The sequence below is a fragment of the Capricornis sumatraensis genome, chromosome 15 (assembly GCF_032405125.1).
Source record: "Capricornis sumatraensis isolate serow.1 chromosome 15, serow.2, whole genome shotgun sequence".
Classification (NCBI taxonomy): Eukaryota; Metazoa; Chordata; class Mammalia; order Artiodactyla; family Bovidae; genus Capricornis; species Capricornis sumatraensis.
In genome coordinates this window covers 29,188,940-29,208,864 of record NC_091083.1, presented here as the reverse complement: position 1 = coordinate 29,208,864, position 19,925 = coordinate 29,188,940, and the positions used below count along the sequence as shown (strand labels likewise).

The 19,925-nt window shown below is 37.2% G+C and overlaps 1 protein-coding gene across 1 annotated transcript in view; it reads right to left on the bottom strand.

Annotated features, from left to right (window-relative positions):
- The window catches only part of GPR158 (G protein-coupled receptor 158), a 301,443-nt gene that overhangs the window by 144,906 nt on the left and 136,612 nt on the right, over window positions 1-19,925 (bottom strand). The window contains exon 3 of the mRNA XM_068987841.1: window positions 8,906-9,008. Coding sequence (XP_068843942.1) covers window positions 8,906-9,008 — 103 coding nt within the window. The remainder of the gene's footprint in view (window positions 1-8,905; window positions 9,009-19,925) is intronic.

Below are 19,925 nucleotides of genomic sequence, written 5' to 3'. Positions count from 1 at the left end.
TCTCAAGAACAAAAACACAACTTTCGGACATTTGAATATCTGGATAGAAATCATGCCTACCCACAAAGTCCTGTTAAACCTTAAAGCTCTTACCTTTGACCTTAGTTTACCAATACTGGGGAGCTCCCCTAGGTTCGGAAGATCCCCTCAGGGAAGGGAATGGCTACCCACTCCAGTATTCTTGCCTGGAGGAGTCCATGGATAGAGGAGCTTGGCGGCCTTCAGTCCATGGGGTCGCAAAGAGCTGGACATGACTGAGCAACTAACACTTTGAATTGTTTCTCTAATACTGGACAGTGAGTGTATGCTATTCAAGATGGCCCTCATTTGTTGCTTGTGGGTACTGCAATATGTTTTGGGAAGATGTGGGTCTATCCTAAAAACTTAGACACCTCACTTTTTTACTCATTGCTTTTGTCCAGTTCTAAACAATATCTGGCACAGGGTCAGTGTCCAGTAATATTTTTTGACAGATGGATTTTCAGACACTTAAACAAATCAACAAATGAGTTGATCAGACCTCACTTCTCGGAGGTGTTGTGGTCCTCAGTGCTAGGAACTGGTCATAGCAGAAGATTATAGCTGGGACCTTTACAAGACTAGCTGCATGTGCTGTATGTCACAGACCCCTTCTTCTTTCCATTCCACAGGCACGAGTTAAAAAGATGAGTCACAGATAATGAACAGAACCCAGCTGGTAGTAACAAAGAATCAAGCCAGACATTAAGGGTTCAGCATTAGCTCTCCTACAAATAATGCTCATCTGAAATCATTATTAGGGTAAACATCTTCCTTTCCATACACATATTTGATTTTTCATTAGAACTGGAGGGAACATATTCATCAGTCAACGTTTGGAGTTAACAAGCTGCCATGAGCTTACATGGGAAGATATATTTGTTGTTCGTTATTTCATATGTTTAGGATGATGAAGTAATCTGCCTCTAGTCTCCAGCTTGATAAAATCACATCCAAAAATTAAGTGGAAATAGGTACATGCACATGAGTAGCAAATTCAGAAGCTGTCTGTGTATATTTGGTTCAATATTTATAACATTCACAAGGAGAGAACAGTTGCCCAACCGTGGTGATGCTTACACTGCTATCCATAAAGACTGCTACTGTTGGGACATGAATACATATTTGCATATCCTAAAATCAGGATTAGGTACTATATCTTCATGTACTTATATCAAGAATGGCTAGCTATAACAATAAGCTCAGTGCAAAAATTTAATTTATTATTTCCTCACTATGAATAGAGTCAATCTTTCCCTATAAGGTTACATATATATCTTATATTCACTTTTCTAGTGTCTTCTGGATTTTTATTTCTTGTTAAGTGACTTTAGTGATCTTTTTCTTTGGATAAAAACACCACCTTAGATAGATCTTGGAATAATTCTGATCTGAATTATAAAATTATTAAACATGAGTGGATTATTTTGCCTCTAGACAATTTATTCATTCAATCTCCAGAACACCTAATACATAATAAAAAGATTAAATTCTCCATATTCATTTTAATATAATAATCAGTATAATCAGAGCATATCATGTTAGCTCAATTATTCCTCATAACTGCCAAGAACAGACTTCACTATTCCTGATATATGTACGAATAAGAGGAGAATCTCAGAATATATGAGAAACTTCCCAAGTCTCTTGTGAGTAAATAGAGATAAAAGTCTAATCCATCTGCCTGACTCAAAGGGCATCCTCATACAAAGATCCCACTAGATTATGAATTGCCTAAATTGGCAATTATTTGGAATTGTGAACAGGTTCCTCTAGAAAGAACACCATGGGGTACTATGAATACTGGAATGAATGCTCAATGGGAAACACACAAAGTGTGCATGCATGCTCAATCATTCAGTCGTGTCTGACTCTGTGATCACAAGGACTGGAGCCCGTCAGGCTCCTCTGTCCATGAATTTTCCAGGCAAGAATACTGGAGTGGGTTGCCACTTCCTACTGCAGGGAATCTTCCCAATCCAGGGATTGAACCTGTGTCTCCTGCACTGGCAGGCGGATTCTTTACCACTGAGGCCCTTGAGAAACCTGTTTACTAAGTGTACTTACTAGCTTTCTATAACTGCTATAACAAATCAGCAAAAACTTCGTATCTTAAAACAACAAATTTACATTGCCTCTCATATGAAATATACAGTTGACCCTTGAACAACACAGGTTTGAACTGTGCAGGTTCACTTACATGTGGATTTTTCCACACGGAAACTCTGGAAAATGCCCTATAGTACTGCATGATCAATAGTTGGCTAAATCCATGTGTGAGAAGGAGGGCTGACTGTAAAATTATACATGGATTTTTCAGCTTCAAACTCTTTGTGGTTAAAGAGTCACCTATAGTTATATTAATTCTTTTATTTCTGTAGCTTGGAAGTCTGATATGGATCTCACAGGGCTATATAATCGATGGGTGAGCAGGGCTACATTTTCTTCTGGAGGGTCCAGGAGACATTCCATTTCCTTGCCTCTTCCAGCTTCCTGAAGCCACCTCCATTCCTTGGCTTGCAGACCCCTTTCTTCCGTCGTCAACAACGGCAATGTATCATTCCTCTGCCACTTTCTGTGTTCTCACATCTCTTTCTGACCATACCTGGGAACGGTGCTCTGCTTTTCAGGACTCATGTGATTAGACTGGATCTACCTGGATAATCTCCCCATCTCAATATCTGCAATTTAATCACATCTGAAAAGTCCCTTTTTTGCCATGTGAAGCAGCATTTTCACAGATTGTGAAAGCTTGAACATGCACATCTTTGGAGGTTTGGGGATTGCTATTCTACTCACAACAATGAGCTAATGTATGAATGACTGACCAGAGGTGTTTTTTTTTTAACTTGAGGGTAGCTGATTGTTAACATAAGTGAATTTCCATTAGCAGTCTAAAAATGTAAAATCATATAAACAAAAATAGTAAAATTAATTAAGACATGTAATAAAAAATTTTAGCTAGTAGGGGAGAAGGAAGTTTTCTGGAGGACTGAGTATTGTATCTCTTAGCAGGGCCCATTTTAAGGATAAAAACTGAAAAATATCTGGGACATGAAAATATGTTACTCTGCTGGGAAGTAAAGCAGATACCAGTTGGAAGGGATGAAAATAGGCAAAATGTCTGAGGAAAGGGGTAAGCAGAATAAACCCAAGCTTTCAAATAATAATCATAAACAGAGTAATATTTTGAGCATTTAATATGTGTCAACTGCTATCATCAGAATTGTACATTCATTACATCATTTAATTCCTTATTTCATCTATAAAGCAGATAGCACTATCACAAGTTTATATATGGCATAAGTGAAGTTTAGGCTACTTAAATAATTAAGCACAGTACAAATAAGTAATAGAACTAGGATTCACACCTAAATTAGACTTATCCCAAAGACCATGTTCTTAATTACTGTATTAAACTATGAAATTCAGCTCTGAAATGAGGGAAATCCAACATGGTATGCTCTAATAATTGAGAAGAATCAAAGACCAACAAGGTAAATGTGATAGTTAATAGTCTAAGAAGATTGGTGGCACTGGAACTCTCCCACTAACAAATAACCTTATCTGCCAGACATTTAGTGACTAGATTTTAACCCCTATAAAGAGGATTGATTCATGAAAGAAGATATTAAAAACTGAAAATTCGGCAAATGACTAACAAAAGCAATAAGCCAAGGCAGTTAGAGAATTTTGCTACTACAACTGGAGTAAAGTGATTAGAACCAGATCACAAGGCTTAAGTAAGACCAACAGGAAAAGTAACGATGCTGATTGTTGAGAATACAATGTTCAGGCTCTCTTCAACTGTTTCAAGTTTGGGACTGGACTAGACACTGCTGCTGGACTTAGTCTGCAAAAAGCCAAATACCTCCAGCTTCCCCAGTCATGAAACAGAAGACGGACAGAGAGTGTGAGACCCAAGTGCAGCAAAAAGGTTCACACCCCACAGACAGCTTAGCCTTGCTTAGCTGAGAGCTCAGCATCTCTATATTGTACCTGCTTTCGAAGAGTTTCCCATGTTTTTTCTTCCAAGACTATGTATTTTTAAAATCTCTGATTTGGGGGAGTCAACAGCCATCAGCCACCAGCATCTGCAAAAAAGGGGCTGTCACTTTCAGATGTGGGTCATCTGTAAGTTGGGTTTATCTGGAAATGCATGTGAGCTGAAGTCAATCCAAAAGGCAAGAGAAGTTAAAACTGAGAGACTGGTAATGTGTCCACAAGAAAGAGAAATGAGATTGTACTGAAGACAGTTCATACTGTGACAGATGGATTTCAGGAAGATGAGCTTGTCATAAGCTTGTATCTCATCAACCTGGAAGTGAACAGCCTGGATTTGAAGAGACAGTTACACATCAGTATTTGTCGATTCTGAAATCCTGCTACTCTCCAGATGTCAGACCATATTAGCTCTCCTATGACCACCAATCTAAAGAGAGATGCTAGGAACACAGTCTCTGGGCTGTCAGCACAGTTTTAAATCAAGTCATCTGAACATATCTTTGTTGGTCTTCACAAGCCCTTTGTTTACTGTGGCCCTACGTCTAAATGAAGATTTTTAAATCACTTCATATTTTAACAGGATTTTTAACAGCCGCACTGACATTTTCTCACAGATCAAAACCACATCTTAGTTCTGCTCTCTAAATGGGATACAAGACTATAGGTGGGAATTTCAGATCTTTTCCCTAGATTCACAGCTATAAATTAAATAAATTTTATCTTTCAGGGGCATCTCTGTTTCCTACATCCCATTTCCCCTATCAAGCAACTGATTTCCTCCTGTTACCTTTAATTTCTAAATCTCCTTCCTATTGCCCTTCTCAGTGGAGCACTGGTTGTTACAGATTTTTGCTGTGCCATCTTCCTTCTGACCCATGTAGAATTCATTTTCCAAGAATTCTAGATTTTAAAATTGGTTATCCAAATAACCAACTCAATGGACATGTGTTTGAGTGAACTCTGGGAGTTGGTGATGGACAGGGAGGCCTGGTGTGCAGTGATTCATGGGGTCGCAAAGAGTCGGACACGACTGAGTGACTGAACTGAACTTGAACTGAACTATCCAAATATAAAGAGACAAAGTACTAAATACCAAGGATACTTAAGGATTCTCTATTTACATGGATCACTGATGTGTGTTTATATATGTCTGTATATTTGTTTGTTTGCTTATTCACTTATTTAACTACATCTATGAACATCTAAAATTCCATGGACAGAGGAGCCTGGTGGGCTACAGTCCATGGGGTTGCAAAGAGTCAGACAAGACTGAACAACTGAGCATGCACGCTTATTATACGCCAAGTACTTATTGAGAACCCTTATTATATGTCATGTACTGTGCTAGCTGTTTTACATACATTATCTCATTTTGAGGGTCTTCAATATCTTCTTCACCTTTGGCCCAAGGGATTCATCTGGTCATTCCTTACTTCATTGTAACCTCCTTAAGACTATACGAAAACTAACCATATGAACTGCTTGGATGTTATAATTAAAAACTTAACATATTAAAATGAAGAGATGTAGTAGAATTATAATAAAAAATCAAACATATTTTTTAAAAGTTTGGATAGTCCTTGGTAGATACCTTAGTGAGTTATAACTTGCATTCCTTGGGCCAAGGAAGGAATAATGTTAGATTTTCATGCAACTTGATGGCAAGGTCATCAGGAAAGATATTTTTGGTCAAAGAGCACTTTACTGACCTCAAATTATAACTTGTAGATATCTTTTTGTTCTGTCATTGAGGCAGGCCAGTTCTAGTTAAATATGTGCTGAGGTCAAAGCTGAATCACAGCTATACCCAAATATAGCTCATCTTTCTGAAAACTGTGGCCTCTTTTCCTGGCTGTTGTGTGTACAACATTGGAGTTATTTAGGCTTATGAAGAGAGGCAGCCTCCTCTTAGAGTAGGTCAGTAAAAAACACTGGCTTTTAAAATAAGGAAGAAAGTAGGAGTGTGCAAATTAAATAAAGATAAGTTGTTAAAGGTTAACTAGTTTCTCCTGGTGGTGTTATAAGCAAATGGCACAGTCATTTCTCTAGTTCTACAATATTTAGATGTTTTATTTCAGTCACATAGTGGGAGCTGAGAACAAATGTGGGTAAACCAGATACAAAGTACCTTCACAGAACATAAGCTAAAACCTATTCCTTTAATCCTTCAGTGTTGAATCATATGTTCTGTCTGGACCATAAATGTGAAGAATGCCAAAGTATCTGGGCTATTGCCATGGTCTTGTACACACAAACACACACGCGCGCACACACACACAAGGAAAAGCACATCCATGCTGAAAATATATTATCATCACTGTTATTGTATTAGTTTTCTATTGTTGTGTAATGACTTACTGGAAATCTACAGCTGAGAACACCTATTCAATCACTTACCAGTTTCCGTTTATCAGAAGTCTGACCCAGTGAAGCTGGGCTCTCTGCTTGGGGTCTCACTAGACTGAAATCAAGGTTTGGGCCAGGCTATATTCTCATGTGTAGCTCCAGGTCCTCTTTTCAAAAGTATCCAGGCTGTTGAAAGAATTTACAGATCCTTGCATTTATAGAACTGATGTCCTTGTATTCTTGCTGGCTGCCTGAGCTCTTAGCAGTCACCCTAGGGTGCTAGCCACATGGTCCTCTCACAAGCCAGTTTACTTCTTCAAAGCTGGCACTAGACTCTCTCTCCAGTCTGCTCCTATGGGAAGGAGTCTTATTTAATGCAATGTAGACACCTGAGCCGGAGAAGGCAATGGCACCCCACTCCAGTACTCTTGCCTGGAAAATTCCATGGGTGGAGGAGCCTGATAGGCTGCAGTCCATGGGGTCGCTAAGAGTCAGATACAACTGAGCAACTTCACTTTCACTTTTCACTTTCATGCATTGGAGAAGGAAATGGCAACCCACTCCAGTGTTCTTGCCTGGAGAATCTCAGGGACAGTGGAGCCTGGTGGGCTGCTGTCTATGGGGTCACACAGAGTTGGACACAACTGAAGCGACTTAGCAGCAGCAGCAGCAGACACTTGAGCAACTGTACCATGACTTTTACTACATAACACTGCCTAGCAAGGGGGTAAGTCCATTTTATATTCACAGGTGCCACCCACACTTAAGGGGAGGGGATTGTACAACACGTGTGGGAACAGAATTTTGGAGGCCATCTTAGAATTATGCCGACAGCAACCATTACTCAGAACACAGGCTGAACCATGTGAATCATATGAATTAGGAGAGAGCAAAATGTTACTCACTTCCAGAACCTAGAAGTTTAGTGGAAGCTGTCTCAAGATGAAGAATAATACTTTCCAAGAGAAAAACCAAGAAAAAAAAATCTATAAACATCTGCCAAGTTTCAGAGAGGAAGACACTCAGGTTTGAATCTCATGTATCCTTTGAACTATGCCCAGTAGAGATACAAATTCCTATTCAGACCAATAATGAGGCTGACAAAGATTTATGGATGGCTATCTAAACTATTCCTGTACCTCGGTTCTAGTAACTCCAAACCCTAACTTCCCATAAAACCACCTCATTTTTCCATACACTCTTTGTTAATTATTATATCCAATAGCTGGCTACATGCTGATGTAAAAAAAAAATCAATATTCAAATAGCAACTTTGACATCTTCTAGAGTAAGATGAAAACAACCAGGTTAGCAAATTTTGATTCTAAAGTACCTGCATACCTCAAAGATATTATGAGTTTGGTTCTAGACCACTGCAACACAGTAAAATCACAACAAAGTGGGTTGTATCAATCTTTTTGGTTTCCCAGTACATATAAAAGTCATGTTTAGACCATTTTGCAGTCTATTAAGTGTACAATAGCATTATGCCTACATATACACCCTTTAATTAAAAAAAATGCTTTATTGCTTAAAAAGTGCTAACCATCATCTGACAACATAGGGTTGCCACAAATCTTAATTGGTAAGAAAAAAAAAAAAGCACAGTATCCTAGATGTGTGATACAGCAAAGCACAATAAAATGAGGTCTGCCTGTATAAGCCCTGTATCATCACCTCCCCCTGAATGCAGGTGGACCTGTAAATATGATAGGATAGTCTTTCCTTTGATTAAGTTTACATTACATGGCAGAGAGACAGGATAACACTCCCAGGACTTATAGAATGATTACACTGTATGAGACTCCATATGAACAGGACTAGGAACTGGGGAGGTTTTCTTAGTAGCTTTGAAAAGTAAGGGCCACATGACTTGACCTTGAGGAGGCTTCTAGAAGCTGAGAGTAAACCCAGACTGGCATTTAGCAATGAAATAGGGACCTCACACACACAGGTGCTAGGAACCGAATTCTGCCAGTGAACTGAATGAACCTGGAAGTCTCTGAGCCTCAGATCAGATCACATTACAGGTGACACCTTGATTTTGGCTCAGTGATTCCCTGGGCAGAGGAACCACTTAATCCCTGAATGAAAAGCTACCCAATTAAAACTGTGTGATAATAAGATTGTGTTGCCTTAAGTTATTAACTCTGTGGTAATTCTTCATGTGGCACAGAGACCTAACATATAAATAAATTGATAAATAAATTAAGCAAACTAGCAAAATTAGTTTTAGGAACTTTCTGCAGCAACAGCTCACAATAACTGAATTCTAACTGGTCTCACCGAGCAGCAACAGTGTTTTCAGGCATTTAAAATGTATTGAAGATATACCTAAAACAAACACATTTTTGGTGATATGCCAGAGGATTAGAGATGACAAACTAAAGCAAAAACTCCTTAAGTGATGAAAGAAGGCCAAACAAGTGGGAATTTAATCATCTAACTTCAACAAGGTTAAAAGAAAATTTGAGTAATTAATAATGACAGATACTATGTGTATGTACATATATGAACAGGACCAAAGGGCACTTACTCTGAAAGTTGTTGAATGAGAAGTCTCGAGGATGATAGAATCCTGCTTTGCAAATACACTGATAAGCTCCAAGCACGAATCCTAGGCCTTTAATCGGCATACACTATGAAGAAGAAAAGACAGCAGTACCGTTGATCATAGGTTATTTAACTGTATAAAGACCCACAGATATCCATCATTGCAAATGGTAACAGAATGATCACACTTTCCTGAAATAAAATCTCACTTTTGAACTTTTAGTTTAGGTTTGTTTGCCAACAGGCATTTTTTTAGAAGTAGCAAACTGAGTTTTCTTTCTAAATATATGCCATTACAGCTGCAGTTGCCATATATCTTTAACTCATTCGGTTGCCAGAGGAAGTAATTATACACATAATTTTTTTTAATACCTCACATCTCATCTTATTGTTTTAAGAGATATTTCCTAAGCCTGTAAGAATATTTTTTAAGCGATTCCATGCCACATATTTCCACCAACACAAAGGTAGGTAGATGGACAGACAGATATACAGAATTTAAGATGTGAAAGCTGCCTTTATGAATTAAATATTCATCAAACTTCTTCCTTGGGAAAAAAAGTACAAACTGATGGACTAACAAATCAATAAACTTTAAAGTGCAATTTAGAAGAGGAAAAAAAGATAAATTAATAATCTGAAGCACTCTTTACCTAAAATCTATTTCACAGACAAACGTTCAACGTGTACTAAACGTGACAAAAAACAATATTGGCTTTCCAAATATGTCACAGCAGGGGACATAACAGATATCTCCCAAAAGCTTAATATTGGCTTCTTTCAAAGATATCACTGAACCCTACCAAAATTCAGTTTAATACATTTCACTTATGCTACATTCAAGTACATAAGGAGGGAATAGCTTCTATTAAAATACAATTTACCAGTAAAACAGATGTTTCCAGAATTTTATCAACACTGAAATTTCTTCTCTGGTATCTCTCTACCTATATCCCAACCCTTTGCCTTCCTGACAATTATAATCTATTAGAGGAGCTCAGAATTTAGTAAATTTTAAAATTATAAAGTATCCCTCTAATACAGAGGTCCTTGAGAGAAATTTTCAAATTATCAAAATAATAATCCCTCAGTCTAAGCTCTAATAGTTAGTAACAAAATCAATATTGCATATCTTGAAAACTCTTAACGAACAGCCAGTAAGGTAGCAAGAGCTAATATATGCTCTAAATTCACAGGTTATAGTAAGAAAAATCTTTGGGAAAACAGCTTTCTAAAATAACTTGACTGTTTTATCTCATTATTACCCTTTCTTTTTCACCCAACACATACTTAGATCCAATTATAGCTTATAACTGAAAACACAGTTCTTAACCCAGAGCAAAATACAAGGACAGGTAAGTACCAGTCAATTCAACTGTTTTGGCAAGTATTTATGAAAGAACTATCCTGTGTGTAGAGGATTCCTCCAGGACCTAAGTGAAATAATACATCTTACTTATAAAGATCCAGTGATAGAGCAGATCAGACCCTAGTTTTGAATTTTATTATAACATTTACTTAGGAGAAGTACAGTAGAAGATAATCTATTATTTGTGGTCAGCCAGAAAATATTTATTTGAATTCTGACTTACTAGTTATGTAAATTTGGAGCTGTTCTCTTAATTTCTCTGAGCCTTATTTTTTTAACTTGTAAGAACAATCATTGAGTCAAATTCAGGTACAGTTTTAAGAAGGCAGAACTACCAAGATGTCTTAATAGCTGAAATATGGGGAAAGAGGAAAAGAACAATGAATGACTCCCAGGTTTTTGTCTTGAGCAACCTGAAGAATGGAGCTGTCATCAAGGAGCTAGGAAAGGCTACAGGTAAGAGAGCACAAAGCTCACTTTTGCAAATGTCAAGTGTGAAATGTCTACTTGAAATTTAATTCTCCATATCAAATAAGCAGTCTGATGAAGTAGTATGGCGTTTAAGAGAGATGTCTGGGCTGTATAATTTATGATCATTTGCATAAAGATGATAGACAAAGCCATGAGGTCCTATGGGCAGTGAAGGAAATAGATTCAAAGTAATTAGACTCAGGACATTCTAAGGTTACAATGTTAGGCAGAAAGGAAAAAGCAAAGGACACCAAGAAAACCAATTCGGTGAGGTATCATTATTTAGCTAAGTAGATTGTGAAACTAAGTGTGTAACTAACATGGAATTTGTGAGTTACATTTATTAAACATTCATCCAACCAAGATATATCCAGGTAAACAAAGCCTTAGCTACCAAGAATATAGTGGTGCATATATATTCTTTGCCAACAAAGGTCTGTATAGTCAAAGCTATGGTTTTTCCAGTATTCATGTATGGGTGTGAGAGTTGGACCATAAAGAAGACTGAGTGCTGAAAAATTGATGCTTTTGAACTGTGGTTTTGGAGAAGACTTTTGAGAGTCCCTTGGACTGCAAGGAGGTCAAACCCATCAATCCTAAAGGAAATCAACCTTGAATATTCATTGAAAGGACTGATGCTGAAGCTGAAGCTCCAATACTTGGGCCACCTGATGCGAAGAGCCGACTCATTGGAAGACACTCTGATGCTGGGAAAGATTGAGGGCAGGAGGAGAAGCGGGCAACAGAGGACAAGATGATTGGATGGCATCACCAACTCAGTGGACCTGAGTTTGAGCAAACTCCAGGAGTTGGTGAAAGACAGGGAAGCCTGGCATGCATGGGGTTGCAAAGAGCAGGGAACAATTGAGCAACTGAAAAACAGCAAAATAACCGAATATATTTAGTGTACTTTAAATGCACTTTAAATAACCAAGGAGGTAAAAAATCTATAAACTGAAAAATACTGCTGAAAGAAACAGAAAAAGACAAAAAAAAAGGAAATGATATCCAGCGGAAAGGGGGTCTAAGATGGTGGCACACACTTACTACCAGCAAGGACACTTAATCAATAATCAAAAACCTCCCCACAAGCAAAAGTATAGGACAAGACAGCTTCATTGGTGAATTCTACCAAAGTTTTAAAGAAGATCTAATAAGCTATGCAAAAAACTGGAGAGAAAGGAACACTCCCAAACTCATTTTATGAGGCCAGAATTACACTGATACCAAAACCAGACAAGGATAATACAACAAAAGAAAATATAGGCCAATATCTCTCATGAACACATATCCAAAAATTCTCAAAAAAATATTAGCAAATGAAATTCAATAATACATTAAAAGGATCACACATCATGATCAGTGGAATTGATTCCACAAATGCAAGAGTGATTCAACATCTGGAAATCAATCAGCATGAGTCACATTAACAAAAAAAAAAATCATATGATCATCTCAATAAATGCAGAAAATGCATTTGACAAAATTCAACATCCACTTATGATAAAAAAGGACTCAACAAAATAGGTGTGGAAGGAATATATCTCAACATAATAAATGTCACATATGACAAACAACAAATACACAGCTAATATCACACTCAATGGTGAATAGGAAAAATTTCCTTTCAGATCATGAACAAGGCAGGATATCCACTCTCCCCACTTTAATTAACATAGTATTAGAATTTCCAGCCACAGCAATTAGCTGAGAAAAATAAATAAGATGCATCAAAAATGTAAGGGAAATTATAAAACTATCTGCAGATAACATGATACTATAGCACAAAACTATAGTAGTCAAAATAGTATGGTATTGACGTAAAAACAGACACAAAAATCAATGAAACAAAACAGAAAGCACAGACATAAACCCACACATATTTTGGTCAGCTAATTTATGACAAAGAAATCAGAAGATACAATGAGTAAAGGATAGTCTCTTCAATAAATGGTATCAGGAAAGCTAGACTGCTACCACACAAAAGAATGAAACTAGACCAGTATCCTACACCACTTACAAAAATTAATTCAAAATGGTTTAAAGAATTGAATGTAATATCTGAAATCAGAAACTCCTAAAACAAAACATATGTGGCAATCTCCTGGACATCTATAACATTTTTGTGGATCTGACTCCAAAAGCAAGGAAAACAAAAGTAAAAATAAACAAATTAATCTACATCAAATTAAAAGGTTTCTGTACAGAAAAGGAAACTCATCAAAATTAAAACGCAACCTACTAAATGGGAGATGATGTCTATAAATCAAATATCCAGTGAGGGATTGATATAGAGAACTCAATAACCAAAAAAAAAAAAAAATTGCCATATGACTCAATAATCCCACTTCTGGGTATATATCTAAAAGCCTGAAAGCAGAGTCTTGAAACACCTGTGTTCACTGGAGCACTATTCACAGCTGTCAAGAGGGGGAAGCAACTCAAATGTTCATTAATGGATAAGTAAATAAAATGTGGGTATACAGGCAATGGAATTACTATTTAGTCTTTAAAATAAAGAAAATCCTGTCATGTGCTACAACATGAATGAAACTTGGGTACTTTATTCCAGTCACAGAAAACACAAATACTATATGCTTCTATGTGGTATCTAAAGTAATTAAATTAACAGGAAAATAAAGTGGAATGGTGGTTTCCAGGGACTAAAAGAAGAGAAAAATGAGAAGCTGCTGAATGGGCATTGCAGGTGGATTCTTTACCATCTGAGCCTCCAGGGAAGCCCAGGAATACTAGAGTGGGTAGTCTATCCCTTCTCTAGGAGATCTGCCAGATTCAGGAATCAAACTGGGGTCTCCTGCACTGCAGGCAGATTCTTTACCAGCTGAGATACCAGGGAAGCCCCTATGTATTTTTACCACAATTAAAAAAATGTTTTTTAAGAGTTTAGAGCACAACAGTCTTTTCTCCCTCAACAACAAGTACGTAAAGACTGCAGGGCATACTAGAGCACATAACTGCCATGACATGCAATCCATCTATGGAGAAGGAGATGGCAACCCACTCCAGTACTCTTGCCTGGAGAATCCCATGGACAGAAGAGCCTTGCAGGCCTCAGTCCACAGTGTTTCATAAGAGTTGGACACAACTTAGTGACCAAACAAACAATCTAATTCACCTAAACACCTGGTTAAACATAATTGCAGAGCAAAACCTGGCCAGCTTGACAGTCATGAAGATTTTGTATGGAAGTACCAACGAGCAGGGAAATGGCTAAAATGAAGGCTAAAATTAGATATATACAGGGGAAGTATTGTTTGGCATTTAATGGAAACAATGCTTATGCCTAAGGATCACATTTACATATCATTCTGAAGATTAATTTGGACTGAAAGAAGGAGGCAAAAATGCAAATACAATAAAATTTATATAATTCAGAATCCTCTAGAAATCTTTAAATACCTTTTAATTTGGTTTAGAACCTTTCTAAAATGTGAAACACTTTCTGGCTTCTCTGAACTGAACATCATGAACAGAATTTAACATTTCCTTCAATAAGTCAGAATCATTACTTTGAACAATAGGTACTGAACTATGCTGAAATACACTAATGCCCTCTGGAGCTATTAAAGGTTTATGGCTATTTTCTCATATACTAAATAGCCCAGACTGCTGTACTATTTTAGTTCTTTTGCTTAGTTTTTATATTTTCTTTTTCCTTCTTAATTTTGTTATCATATTTTAATTGTAAAATACAGAGATACTTCTAGAAGTGTCTTTTCCCTCCTATATTATGTTTTAATTGCCTGTATACTTGGAAACTAGATCAAACATAGAAAGCCAAGAGTACAGGAGATAACACATAACAAAGTGAGAGTAAATAATAGTAAATACTTTATATTTACTCCAGGTCCTGTTCTAAGCAATGTATAAGTATTAACACATTTAACCCTACATCATTATCTCCATTTTAAGGATGAGAAAATTAAGGCAATGACTGCTAAGGTAATGCCCAAAGCTTTAACCGGCACAGCCAGGATTCAACCCCAGAAGCTTGGCTCCAAAGAAAATAACTACTCTCCCATGAACAGGAATGGATGCTAGTGTCCAAACACTTTGGAATTTACTTCAATAACTTTATTTTTCCATTCTTCTTGGTTTCAAGCAATATTCAAAATGGATCAGTTTGCTGAATCATTAAGTTTCAAGTCTGTGAAAATTATTAATTTTTAAATGCATATATTAAATGTATCTTAAGAAATGTGGTTAATTCCTACACCTGTTACAAAAAAAAAAAAAAATAAGCCTTTCCCTTCCCAAAGCAGAGTCCCCAAAGCTCAGATCTTAGAAAACAAATCTTCATCTCAAGGCATATAAGTAGAGTAACTCTTCTCTACTTGAATTCCTGAAAATAGGTCTGGGTCTAAAGAGAATCATCAGATCAGTTCACAGGTGCTTAGTCCCAAACTAAACCCAGCAAGCCAAGCAATGGAAGCCAGGGAGTTCACAAAAGTCCAGATCGTCACTTCTTTCTCTTTAGTGATAAAAACATGGTTCTACTCTGCTTTGACAGAAGACGTCTAATTCCAAAAAGGGTTCCTGGCTATAATGAATTCACGGTACTCAGTCATGTCCAACTCTCTGCAGCCCGATGGATTGTACCCTTCCATGCTCCATGTGCATAGGATTTTCTAGGCAAGATACTGGAGTGGGTTGCATTTCCTACTTCAGTGGCTCTTTCCAACCCAGGGATCAAACCTATGTCTCTTGGATTGGCAGGCAGATTCTCTACCACTAGCCCCACCTGAGCCTTAATGAAAAAGTAGAGGGCAAGACCAGAGAAGCATAAAGAAAGATGAAAGGCTTGACCCTGGCAAGGCGATATAGTAACTGGGTTTTCTATGTACGTGTGCTAAGTTGCTTCAGTCGTGTCCGACTCTGTGTGACCCTGTGGACTGTAGTCCCCCAGGCTCCTCTGTCCGTGGTGATTCTCCAGGCAAGAATACCGGAGTGGGTTGCCATGCCCTCCTCGAGGGGATCTTCCAAACCCAGGGATGGAACCTGAATCTCTTATATCTCCTTCACTGGCAGGTGGGTTCTTTACCACTAGCACCACCTGGGTTTTCTAGATTATTTCAAAAAGCCAACAACATTTATTTGTGTTTCACTCCTTCTATGAAACTTGTGAAGAAATACTGTAAAATGTTGAATCTGGTCATTTGCAACTGGGATTGAGGGGACTTGGTACTAAAACACGCTAATTATCCTAACATCCAGTGATTCTTCTCTACAACTATCAGCAGTTTATTAAAACAAAAGGAAAACACTCAAACAGGGGAAATCTAGAAGGCCTTCAGGCAATGACAGAGTACATCACCCACCTATTTCATCAGACAATCTTCCAGGAAATCAGGAACTCATGAATAACAAATAATGCAGTATTCCACCAGGGAGGAAAAGAACTACATTTTGTCTCTATTATTCATTAGCTGCCAGAGAACCTAGTTTAAAAAGCTTGATGGACTGGAGGCGGGGGTTGGGGTGAGCGGTGGAGGGATGTTTTCTTTTACGATACAGTTAAAATTTAAAAAGAAACGATTTTCTATTATTAATTTTTGAAACATTCTTCTTATAGTCAGTGGAGCCCACTCCCACTACACGGGGGCTAAAGGTTTCCAATGCAGCGTCTGGAGCAGACACCTTAAAAGTCTACAAACTTCACACTGACACATGGCAAGATGCTTTGGTGGGGGTTGTGGGGGTTGAAAGTGACTCAGAAAAATGTTAGGATTTTATCTCACTGAGTAAGCAAGCCAATTTTTTTTAGATCTTTTAACAGAAAAAAAGGCCCAAAGGCTTGATAAATATAAGCTTCACTAAACCACAAACTCACTACTACTTCTGACACTCTGCGCTTCCTGTGGTCACAGATCATAAGCTGTGGCAACTTTCTTCTCATTGTTGACTTTATTTACCTCTTGCTGACTGAGCCCCACTGTATGCACTTCGCTACAACAACAAAGAGGGACAGAATCATGGTCTAGTTCACAGAGAACATACAATCCACAAGCAGAAAAGCAAACTCGACGTTACTCTACGGCGCTATGGACAGAGCTACGGACAGAGGTTCGTAACACTGTACAGGAGGTGGTGATCAAAACCAACCCCAAGAAAAAGAAATGCGGCAAGGCAAAATGGGTGTCTGAGGAGACCTTACAAATAGCTGAGGAAAGAAGGGAAGTAAAAGGCAAAGGATAAAATGAAAGATAGACCCATCTGAATGCAGAGTTCCAAAGAATAAGAAGGAGAGGTAAGAAAGCCTTCTTAAGTGATCAGTGCAAAGAAACAGAGGAACACAATAGAATGGGAAAGACTAGAGATCTCTTCAAGAAAATCAGAGATACCAGGGGAACATATCATGCAACGATGGGCACAATAAAGGACAGAAACAGTATGGACCTAACAGAAGCAGAAGAGATTAAGAAGAGGTGACAAGAATACACAGCAGAATTGTACAAAAAAGGTCTTAATGATCGGGATAACCATGATGGTGTGACCTAGAGCTGGACATCCTGCAGAGTGAAGTCAAGTGGGCCTTAGGAAGCATTCCTACGAACAAAGCTAGTGGAGATGATGGAATTCCAGCTGAGCTATTTCAAATCTTAAAAGATTATGTTGTTAAAGTGCTGTCCTCAGTATGCCAGCAAATTTGGGGAACTCAGCAATGGCCATAGGACTGGAAAAGGTCAGTTTTCATTTCAATATGAAAGAAAGGCAATGCCAAAGAATGTTCAGATAATTATTAATAGACATAATAAAAGAGTTCAAATACCAAATATAAAAAACTTTTATACCTCAATAATAAAACGATAAGCATTCCAATTTAAAACTGAGCAAAGGTATGAAAAGAATGTCACAGCAGTTAATAAATATAAGAAAAGTTTCCAACTTTATTAGTTATCAGAGAAAAGCAAATTTAAGATAACCAATACATACCTATCAAGACGGCTACAATTTTAACAACTGACAATTTTAGTGTTAGTGAGGATATGGAATAAGTAGAATCCTCATATAGTGCTGACAGACACACAAATTAATACAACCTCTTTGTAAATGAACTTGGCACTACCTACTAAATTTGAACATAATATATCCTGTTATCTAGATATTTCAATCCTAGGTGTGTACTCAATTGAAAGATGCGCAAACATGCTCTAACAGACAAGCAAAAACAGCTGAAATGTTTGCACTAACCCCAAACTGTTAAGAAGCCAATGTTTATCTAAAGTAGAATGGAAAAATAAATTGTGTTTATCTAATATTATTCTCCAGGCAATTCTACTGGCATGGGTAGCCATTCTGTTCTCCAGGGGATCTTCCCAAACCAGGGATAGAACCCAGGACCCCACATGGCAGGTGAATTCTTTACCATCTGAGCCACCAGGGAAGCTCATACAACAGAATACTGTACCACAAAGAAAATAAACCAGTGCTATATATAACAACTGGAGAAGGAAGTGGCACCCACTCCAGTACTCTTGCCTGGAGAATCCCATGGACAGAGGAGCCTGGCAGGCTACAGTCCATGGGGTCACAAGAGAGGGACACAACTTAGTGACTGAACAACCATATGTACAACAACATGGATGAATTTCTCAATCTCTCAAACAATACTGAAAAAATAAGTCATGTGTGCTGCATTATTCTACCTATATAATGTTTACAATAAGAAAGTGAAATATGAAGTGTTAGAAATCAGGGTATCTGTTTAGGAGAATAGTTGGGAGAAGGTGATGCGTTGGGGCATGTGAAGACATTCTGGAGTCTGGTGATTCTTGTTCTCTTGACCTGAGTGGTACTTTTACAGGTACTTATACGGGTGTGTTCCCTTTGTGACGATTTGCTGTGCTGTATACTTATGATTCTGTACCTCTATGCAATGTTTTTCATTTCAATAAAAATTATACAGTAAATATTATCCCATATTCCCCTCCACCTTTTATGTTCCCTTCTCATTCACCTGTCATATAAATTCTGTGTTTCATTATTCTGATTTATTTGAAAGAATCATAACATTTTATCCATTCCATTTTTGCTGATCGAGAAGGGATCTATGTACTGATATTGAAGGAGGAAGTTTCTGGAAATTAAAAGTAATTATATAAAAAATTATGTAAAACTCCAAATGTGTTTGCATGCACTCAGTTCTTGGCTGCCTCTCAAGTATTTAGAATCTGAATGTACATCTGCGTTTCCCCAGTGAAATTTTAGAGGGTTTTTCAGTAGTAATTAGCAAATCAGCTAAAGAATAAAGGGCACAGGGCTAAACCAAAAGCCAGGAACTATACCACCTATTAAACACTAAATCAAAACTAAATGTTATATTCTCAAATGGCACTGAGCTTTTCTTTTATTATGGAGAAAAATAAAATATTATTTATCATTCACAAAGAAAATCATTTTAATTGGTATAATTGCTATCATTCTCAGCTGAAAAACATGCAAAATATTTTAAACAATGTATCTAATTCTAGAAAAAAATTCAAGATGCATAAATGTCCTTAGTTCATCACTGAACCATAAAAAAGTTTTGTAAAAATTGGACACATTTTAAGTAAATATTTAATATCAAAAATGTTTCCAAGTATTTTAGGAATATACATTTTTAAATAAACAGTAAAAATACTGGTTATAAACTTTATCATCAAAACAACCCCCTCTAAATAATCTCTATACCATAACATTTAAAAACCTGCACACACTCTTTCTAGTCAGAGAACTTAAGTATGCTCTGCCTTACCTGAGACTCTAATCTGACCACCAAAATTTGGGATGAAAATATAAAGTAGCTACGTAATTTCAGCATTCCTGATACCTATGAGTAGGAATGTCATCTAAAACTGACATGCATCCTAGACTTTAGGAAAACAGATTTTTTAAAACAGAAGAAAAATTTTTCCAATGAAACATACATAAAAGTTCAGAAAAGAAACATATTCAAGAAAGTGACTGAACTGAACTGAACTGAACAAGCATTTGCACTAAGCTTAAAAATTTTTACATACACTCATTTCCTTTTGGAGGATGTTTGCAATGCCAATAAAATATATTTACATACGAGGCATATACACAGACTTCAGCAAAGCATTTCTCATGACTTTTTCTTAAAGTTTCTTATCCTCATGGAGAAATGGATAAAAGATTT